Source organism: Populus alba, chromosome 12 (assembly GCF_005239225.2).
Source record: "Populus alba chromosome 12, ASM523922v2, whole genome shotgun sequence".
NCBI lineage: Eukaryota > Viridiplantae > Streptophyta > Magnoliopsida > Malpighiales > Salicaceae > Populus > Populus alba.
In genome coordinates, this window is record NC_133295.1 from 5,884,297 (window position 1) to 5,893,949 (window position 9,653).

General features: G+C 37.0%; 1 protein-coding gene across 3 annotated transcripts; it reads right to left on the bottom strand.

Moving 5' to 3' along the window:
• Nucleotides 1–832: 832 nt before the first annotated feature.
• Nucleotides 833–9,408, bottom strand: LOC118030202 (putative phospholipid-transporting ATPase 9). Of its 3 annotated transcripts, none has more exons than XM_035034202.2 (12): nucleotides 9,278–9,408; nucleotides 8,311–8,874; nucleotides 6,328–7,679; nucleotides 5,904–6,014; nucleotides 5,151–5,427; nucleotides 4,797–4,885; nucleotides 4,603–4,711; nucleotides 3,393–3,602; nucleotides 2,647–2,772; nucleotides 2,440–2,538; nucleotides 1,978–2,169; nucleotides 833–1,832 (listed from the first exon to the last, which is right to left on the bottom strand). In XM_035034202.2, the coding sequence occupies exons 2-12, from the start codon at nucleotides 8,701–8,703 to the stop codon at nucleotides 1,200–1,202; spliced, it is 3,591 nt and encodes a 1,196-aa protein (XP_034890093.1). In that variant the 5' UTR covers nucleotides 8,704–8,874; nucleotides 9,278–9,408; the 3' UTR covers nucleotides 833–1,199. The 3 variants fall into 3 exon arrangements, with proteins under 3 accessions (XP_034890093.1, XP_034890092.1, XP_034890091.1); XM_035034201.2 differs by lacking the exon at nucleotides 9,278–9,408 and adding an exon at nucleotides 9,119–9,257; XM_035034200.2 differs by lacking the exon at nucleotides 9,278–9,408 and having other exon boundaries at nucleotides 8,311–9,183.
• Between the last annotated feature and the right edge of the window lie 245 nt (nucleotides 9,409–9,653).

A 9,653-nucleotide genomic window follows, 5' to 3' on the forward strand; every position in this document is an offset into this window, starting at 1 on the left:
TAATTTGAATATTTCTTAAGGTTTATTTATTATTTTAATTACTATTTGGGATAATTATATTTCAATTTTAGAACTTTTCTTGTTGGGTTTGTTTTAGCTCAAAATCAATGCTTAGGCTTGTTTCAGGTATTAGGTTTGTACTTAGCTGAGTTTTTAGTTAAGGCCCATTGGTTAGCAGCTTAATATGGGATTATTAGGGTTATTATCGTATGACTATATTATGTTTTGTTTTGCTACAAGTTTTGGTAATTTTTAGACATTAATGAAATTCAGTTCTACTTGAACAAAATTTTTTTTGTTGAGACAGAGTAAATCCAACTTATCAATGTATAACTGATCTTGTGGCATCATTTACAATCATTAAATACCTTTTCTTTGATACAAGTTAATTTTAAATTAATATTCAACCAACCTGATTATTCAGTTTTTCTAGAGAAGTTATCATCTTCGTTGTGAATTGCATAATCATATAATCACAAGGTTTGTGTCACAAGAAATGCACATACCAATAAAGTGCTGGTGGGATGGCTGCTAAAATGGAATCTATAAGGTGAGACTGACCATGTAAGATTTTGAATAGCAGTCCCAAATTCAAGATGGTTATTTTTCACCTCCTGAATATAGATGATTAAACAATTCGCAATCATGTTCCTTGCACGTTGTTGGCAGTGTAAATATGTACATTTGAGTGGTCGCTATGCATGGATTGATATGGAAACTTGGCCATCAAAATTTCATGCAAGCAGTGGAAACATATGAGATGAGTAAAGCTAACGTGCTTTGATCTTCTCTTATAACATGTAATTAAGATCTCGTTAGCCAACCTGATGGATTGGACTAGAAAGGGCAGCAGCAGAGCCACTGATATTTATACAACGCACAAGAATATCAAGATTTGATAGTAGTATTATACAAAATCCAACTCCAACTCCAACTAAAACATTTGTTTTGACCTCAACGCCGCCAAAACATCCAAATTACAGATTTGGAGCTTATGAAACAATTTTATCCTCACAGATTTTTTGGAGGGCATGGCTGCTTCTCATCAGGTCACTTGATAATGTCGTCTACCAGACATTCACTTTTCCCACGCGGTGCCACCAAACAACCTGTCTCTGCGTTGCATATTTACATACAAAACAACGTACCTTTTGCAAGAAAATCTACAGTTTTGACAACAATCTACAGAGATATATCCATCAACTACCCTGGTGCTTCTTATCTTTTAAACGTTTTGATCTTGCTACATAGCGGGCTGTAAAACCTACTGTCGTTGGCCGCAATGACCTTTGCCGTACCATATTACAGTACTCAGGGTCCTCCGTTTGCCCATCATTTCTTAACCAGTGTATCATCTGATGATACAAGGGAAAGAAACGCATTTGTATGGCTGAGTAAACAAAATATGGGATGAGTGAGGATAACAACACCAGGAGCGTGATGAGCCAGTAAGACGGGGCTGGTGCACAGGCTTCCACGAAAACTTTATAGGCAGTTGTTGATAGGTATGGATCCATTGCTCCATAGACCATGAGGAAAATGTACCAGAATACAATTCCACCCCAGATGAAGAGATGCTGTATATAAGTGAAATAGTTGATAGATAGTGCCATCTGGCAGTTAACCACCCACACAACGCATGTATACAAGGTGGCACCGAGGATCTCCAAGCCAACAACTTCTCCACCTTTGCGAAAGGCTTGATGCTCCATTGCACGGATGCAGAAGAAGAAGATTATGACAGAGCTCGATACACCATTAAATGCCCAGCCAAAGATTCGGATCCAGCTAAATAAGACATTTTGTACACCTTCTTGGTACAGTAGAGGGAACTGTGATACACAAAGAACAAAGCATCACCACAAACCATTTACTGTTAGATTTCTGAGAGATAAACCTCCATAACTAATTTTTCTAGATTTAAGCCATTGTGCATCACATGTTAGACAAGAAAATGCATCGAAACATTAAACCTACCTTGAGGCAAAATCGGGCAGATACATCCTGGTCAAACACTCCAAGTGCAATCACAGGAAGTGATGTGAAGAAGACGTTATAAAGAGATAGAAACCAATCATTATAAGCTGGTTGGCCTGAGAATGATGCATATGCCTCGTAGAAGAAGAGAGTGAACCCAAATGCAATGTTCTTGTAAAAGAAGTAGCATATCTGTGGAACAGCAAGAGAATTATGTCAACCATCTCAATTTCATTCGCTGATAAATCACTGTTAATTTTCAAGAAACAGCATATGAATTTAAACAGAAGCATGTGATTTTCTTCTTGAGGCTTTTCCAAAATTTTAACCAGCTTGGCAGATATATAGCAATAGTCTTGAGCATCGTCAAGCATGAGAAAACAATTTCCACAGTTCAAGGTAAATTAAAGGAAGAGGCTTCAAAAAAAGCTTGTGATGTGATATAGTAAGACTAAGTAGTACCATTGATGAGATCCTTCTGTAGCACCAATGTCCATGAACAAGTAGCAAGCGCTCCAAATATCGGAATTGTGCAATTGCAATATCGCTTGACATGACTGCCTGAGATTTTGGGAAGTCAACAAAAAGGAGAATTGAGAATCCATTCCGGGAAAGTGACCAGCAAACTCGATGCACTGATGAAGCTTTTGCTTAGAAGTTAGAACTTACCTGCATTCCTTCAACCCCACTGATACCAACACCAATATCTGCTTCTTGAAGCATCCCAACATCATTTGCCCCATCACCAATTGCTAAAGTTGTTTTACCTGTCTTACTTTTAACCAGTCTTGTAACCTGCATTTATTAATATGACACCAGTTAGTTTAATTTTTTAGTGAAGTTGCTTCAGATAAGTCAGTGTCCATATTCATTTCTCTCTCTCTCTCTCTCTCTCTCTCTCTCTCTCTCTCTCTCTCTCTCTCTCACCCACTCTTTAAATAATGCTACAATTATTCAAAGAACCAAATTATTTTCGTGAAGGCTGGCTCTAGGACTCTTTTTTCCCCTGACATACCATAAGGCTTCTTCTTTCACCATCTTTGCTGAATAATTAAAGAGAAGAAATTTAAAAGAAAACACAAATACTTGTATGCTTAACAATTCCTGTGGGCTTCTATGGGAAAGGACCTCTTTTCAATCACCAGTATTGGATAAATACAAAGAAAAATTAATTATAATAAACAATTGAGGGCTAATCATTTACTTTTTGGCCAATGAAGGAAATGAAATTATGTATACTGAGAATTGGTAGTAAGTAATTTTGATTAATAGCAGGTCTGGCCAAAACTTTTATATGAAAATGTGACACCAGTAGAGCACTTCTGATAGAAGAAAGGTCTATGCACCACTTACATACTACGTCCTTTCTGTTATAGAGAATGAAAAACAGAGGTTGAAAGAACATAATAACTTACAAGAGCTTTCTGTTTAGGAGATGATCGGCAGCAAATGACAGATGCACATCCAATAGCAAGCTCCAGAAACAGGTTCTTGACATCATCTTTGATAGCATAAGTGAGTGATTTGCCATCAATTATCAAAGCCAGTGCCTCAGAAGTTTCACTTGATGCAGTAAGCAGCGCCTTCCCTTCATTCATCTGTTGGACAACACTTGCCTTGAGAGCCTGCATAGTTGGCAAGGTCCAATGAACTTTTTTATTGCAAAATAAGAGTTATTCTGACCAGAAATGAAATGAAATCTCTGTCATACTATTTCTTTTAGAACACATCCTGTAGACAAATTATATTGATGTCATCACTGCAACTGCGAAACTACTTTACTGGCACGATGGAAACAAGCTAATCCAATCTTCTCCGCATGATAATTATAGCTCTATACAATTTTCTAATTAATATCATATCACTATTCTTAATTCATTTCAGCTAACAAAATGAGAAGGATATTTCTCAGCTTGGAAGTGAGGGGATCATACATTCAGGCATATGAATTAATAGATAAGAGGGAGATCTCAGAGAAATCACATTTGGAACTTTCTCCTGCAAACTGTTAGACCAAGATGACGTGAGGATATATGTGCTTTCAAGGTTTTGGACATGTTCAGTTAGACTAAGGGGAAATTTATATTGACCAGCAGCTAGAGTTGGACCAGATGTAGCTAAAGGAAAAAAAGGAAATGAAATAGCTTAGATGTAGACATTGGATGAGTGGTGGGAAGACTACTATGCCAGTAAAAACTAGAAACGATAAACAGTCTCAGTGTCTGGTGACACAACGGAGCTTTTTTGAAATTACTAGACTGGAAAAGTCAATTTTTATTTTGTATTTTGCATAGAGGAGATCAAGATTTCTGGAACATCTATGTGATGGAAATTGTTAATACAGTAAGGGATTTCCTAAAACTCTTTAGAATGTACTCCATTCACATTCAAGTAGTCCACATAGAAAAGATACTAATGGGCCATCCTCTCTAAGACTTGGTCCCTCATTGTGGTTCTGTTATTTGCATCTGAGATTGCAGCACTAGCTGCGAAGAGTTAGGATGATTTCCTCTTCCTCCCATTATCAAACATATATCACTACATTGCTTCTATGCATCATTAACTGAACTTTCTATTGATCTAAAGAGTAACTGAAAGAGAACAGCAGATGAAATCAGAAATTACCCTAACAGCAGCAGCTTTGTCCTCCATTTTCTCTAGAGCTTTGTTTTCTGGAGTATCTGAACTGATTATTATTTGCTTCATCCCTTGTCTGAGTAAACTACAGGCAAAGCTGCAAGATTCAACATCAATTATGATGTATTAGTGTACAGGATTAAACATCTGTTAGACAGAAAATGACGTCCACTCAAACATACCCAATATTGATGGCTGTCTCCATCTTATCTCCTGTTAAAACCCATATTTTTATTCCCGCTTGTGCAAGCTTGTCAATACACTCAGGAACCTGTTCAGAAAAAGAACATTCAATTTCAAACACTTCAGCTAATTTTGAAAGTAACTAAATAGACATTACCATTTTTAGTTCAGAATAGAACAAAACAATTTGTTTAGGATTCTAAAGAGAAATAATACTGATGAACGTTTATTAGTTTAGATGAAGAATAGAGCTCTTTGAATGATGACACTCCATGAGCTACGGAATAGCAAGCCAAATGATTTATTAGCAACTATACTAAAAATCAACATTCCTAGAATTTTTTTAGACCCACCCCATTCTGAAGTTTGTCCTCAACAGCTGTAGCACCAAGAAGAATCAAATCCCTCTCAATCTTTTCAGCTGCTTCCTCAATCATATCCTCACGATCTGCACTTAATGAGTTTTTTGCCTCAGTAAATTCATGATTGAACTCATCATATTCTTCCCCATCAAGTTCACGATATGCAAGAACCAAAGTCCTCAAGCCAGCATCAGCATACTCGCCAATGTGCTCTCTGGTGGGCTCTTCAAACTCTCTTCCATCCCTTGCAAGTCTTTCAAACATGACACTGTTTACAAAAGAATGCACATAAAGATATTAATGAAAGTAAATAACTAAAAAAAATTGAAATCATGAAGTAGCATAAAATTAACCGCACAGTATTACAACTATATTTATTTAAATATGATAAATAGAGGTTCCATCACGGGCTTCCAATAATTAATAATTACTACGGGAAAGGCATTCCATTTTCTGGGGAGAGATGTGATATATCTAGTTGTCTTATTCAGAAACAGCAGTTTACAACCTATGCAATTCATTCATGAAAAATCAGAAATTAATTCATATTTCCTGCAAGTTTTTCTGCTCAAGAAATATGTACAGTAAGCAAAACAAGCATAGCAAGAAACACTTCTGTGAGCAATTTCCTGTATGCATGCATGGATTGAAGTCACCACTCCTTGTCTTCAAAATCAAGTCCATAAGATCACTGAATTATTCCCAGTATTCTACAAACTTCAAATGTTATTTCAAAATACTGACCTGTCAGCCCCTTTACAAAGTAGAAGCAGCTTTCCCTCCTCATTCCTCACAATAACCGACATCCTCTTTCTAGAGCTATTGAACTCGATGATGTTTAAAAGTTGATAGGATCTGCAGAAAATGGGAATTCAATTAAGCTACCATCAGGAGGGGAAAGTAAGAAAAGAAAATTAAATTACCATCCTCCCACTAAAAGCTGAAAGAGTTTCTAAATGAACAGAAAGTTTAGAACACAAATGTTAAAGAGCTAAGAAGAAACAAAAAAGGTTTTTCTATGAACAATAGAATGTATGAGCTGTTTAATCTTATGTTTTGACTTTTGAGGCAAGTGACAGAAAATATACAACAACAAATATTTGTGCTAAGGCCAATCAATCAAAGTAACTATATGTTCTCAAAGAATACCTAACGAAAAGAAACTGACCTTTCAACTTTTGTGCCAGAGACCAGATCCAACTCATGCAGTAAGATGCTTGTTTGTGTTCTTTCATAGAATTTAAAGCCAAGCTCCCTTGCTGCAATGACAAATGCTGCCTCATCTGGTGATTCAGCTTCATACGATATTCTTCCAGTTTCTTCATCAATTTCAGGTATTGCAGTATGGCAGATAGCGAGCAATTTTAAGAACTTTTGGACTACATCTGCATGAGGTTCATTTACCCATTGACCATTTGTGATCCTTTCATCTACAAAATTGAATCCTTTTACGGATGGCTTTCCTTCAGCCACTCCCTCCACAATGGCTTCTTCCTCTATCTCCTCTTGAGGCAAAGGTGACCCCTTTCTTCTAGCCATATCCCTCTCAACTTCTGTTACTCCACGACCATATGATGTGCCAGCCACAGAACACTTGATAAATTCCATCGAGTTGCAAGTCAATGTTCCTGTTTTATCAGAAAGTATAGTGTCAACTTGGCCAAGTTCTTCATTCAAATTTGAGGTGCGTGCCCGTGCTGGCTTATCAGTTTCCTCATGATACATATGCAGATCTTGGTTGATGAAAATGCTCTGAAGAACTTTGACAATTTCGATTGATACATACAAGGAAATGGGAATCAAATAACCATACAGCATAAGAGCTGTAACAAAATGCAACATTGCTGCAACTGGTGCTCTATCTGGGTCATAATAAACTGTCGTCTTATCAGGTCTGAGATACCATCTTGTCATCCTTCCATCCTCAAGATCTTCCTTCGTTGAAATTCCAAAGAAAATTGACCCAATAAACGAAATTAAAACCAAAATGAAGAATAAGAGGTAGATAACCTTATCCATCCTCTTCTCAATTTTGCTTCTCTTAGAAGGGGGTGCTGTTGAATTTTGCATAACCTTTGTATCATGACCTGTGAAGATAACCACTCCGTAAATGTAATCAGTATTTCGCAGCTTTGAGTCCCTAAGTAGAAGCTGCTGAGGCATAAGAGCATGCTGGTCCTCTCCAAGATCCAAACTGCCTACAAAAGAATACAGATTTGCGTTGGGATCTTCACATCTAATTATAGCCTTAAAATCTTGGAAGCCAGAGTCCTCATGCAAGTTTGAAGTCACATCTGGTGCTTGTTTCATTTTCAGATTGGTTTCTCCGTCAAGGTTTGTGGTCTCAACATAGCAAATTGCTTCATCATAACTTGAAGACAGCAATATGAGATCAGCAGGAAAATATTCATCCTTTTCCACCCTTACTATGTCCCCGACTTTCAAATCCATCCATTTGGCATGATCAAAAACACCTTCACCATAATGCACTTTTACTTTTCGATTGTTCATTTCAATATCCTGACAGCAGTTTAAAGAATACATTATGACCCCAGAGAGATGAGTTTAATCAGTTAATGACTAAGATCGAAAATATAGATATTGCAGTTGAAAACAAGAAATGAAGTGCAGGTCTAATGCCAACTCTAAATTTTCACCTGAACAGAGAAAATTTTATCAATGATAAGATCGAAGGTGTTGGTTTGGATTTTACTCTGATTGGAGATGAGAAACTCGGTAACCACATATGCAAATAAGCAAATTAATCACAATAGATTAAGTTACTCCATCCCCTCCCCTCTCCCCTCCCTTTTCCTTTACAACCTAGAAAACCAATAACAGTATCCAATTGAAAGCTTTTAAACAGTAAAGAGGTAAATATAAATCTTCTTTCAAAATCATTTTCAGCAAAACAGAAAATTACACAGTTTTCAACAGTCCACTCTTTATTGCTGCAAATCATGAAAAACGAATTTCACGGATCTCTCTTTTACTCACAACGCTTCTAACATCCCTTGATGAATCATGCCACTAAATCCTGCTCTAGTTTGCATCTTAACATAAATTTAAAAGCTGTACGTCAGAGGAGTGAAAATAAAGACCAGCAAGGTGTATTAAATTTGCTACTGGTAAGTGGTAACATGAAGCATACCTGCTTTTTTCTCCTCCAATCTTCAATCACCTCTTTCCCCATTGTAGCACCAATAACAACAACTAGAGGAACAACATTGCTGACGGACGAGTAAGGAGAAAGTGCAGTGAACGACAATATTGCACAGAGGAGGAAATAAAAGTTAGCAACCCGCCGGAACTGCTCGAATAGTGACTTTGGGAGAAATGTTGCGAGTGTGTACTTGGTAGTACTGACATAGTTGCTAGCATAATTTTGCAGACCAGCCTCAAAGCATTCAGGTTCATTGCAATAAACTATCCTAGAGAAGCCAGGTCCTCCGATCAGTGAATGCTCACTTCTGAATGATGCTCTTCCACATGGGAAGGCATGGATTCTACTAAAACGCTGCTTCTTTCTTCTACCACCAGCCATTCTATGCAAACCACAGCTCTATTCCTAAACCGGTCAAACACACAAAACCTTCAAACTGTCACAGATTTGCTTCTCGAGGGAGAAGATTTAGAAGCTCGGTCTATCAACAAATAATTTAGAGAGCCAGATTCCAAAATTGCAGCAGCTGGGTAGAAACCAAGACCCAAATAGCTGCAAATCACCAAAGAAATTTTGACAACACAAGATCAAAACAAATACTAAAAAGACAAAAGGGGGTCTGGTACAAAAGCTCACTGAAAACCAAAAAAGTGGTATAAAATAATAAAATCTAGGTACGGAAAATACAACTGCAGATTTCAGCTAAACTTAGAATTCTTAAATATGGAAGCCCAGAATTAAATAATTAAAGAACCTAAAAAAAATAAGAAGAAGAGAAGAAGTTACTAATAAAAACCTAGAAAGTTTCCTGGCGATGTATTGACCAGAGAATAGTAAACATGAGAAAAACAAGAAAAAAGGAAGGAGTTTGTATTTTACAAGTTTCAGATTATTTATATTTCTTTCTAGTGTTCAAGAAGCTGGCGGTCCAAGAAAGAAGCCAGCCATGTCTTACTTTGACTTGTCGCTAGAGCCTAGAAGGGAACACCAAACCATAAACGTGCACATTGGGGTTTCCCATCAAAACCCAACTTCTTGTTTTTAACCCTGCAAACTGTACAAAAGACAGATATCTTTAAAGACAGAAGCTTAAACCCATTAACCCCCTTCAAATCTAAGCTTAGACCAGCACATAAGAGAAAATTAGAAACTTACACAGCTGTTAATTACCAAGTTATTAAGGTTTATAAACATCCCAATTAGTCGAGACAAATTTCCAAGGACTGCCACGCAAAGTCTTCCCGCAGGTCAACATGAAAAGTAAAAGGCTGAAAAGATGGACACATACTAAGAAATTAATAAATAAAGAACGAGTGGTAAAGCTTACGGAA

Excerpts from the sequence above, each read along its gene's own strand:
- LOC118030202 (XM_035034202.2), bottom strand. The coding sequence starts at position 8,703 with ATGGCTGGTGGTAGAAGAAAGAAGCAGCGTTTTAGTAGAATCCATGCC. Across the intron at positions 4,712-4,796 it reads GAGACAGCCATCAATATTGG|CTTTGCCTGTAGTTTACTCA; the intron begins GTATGTTTGAGT and ends TGAATCTTGCAG. Across the intron at positions 2,773-3,392 it reads CTCCTAAACAGAAAGCTCTT|GTTACAAGACTGGTTAAAAG; the intron begins GTAAGTTATTAT and ends TAATAAATGCAG.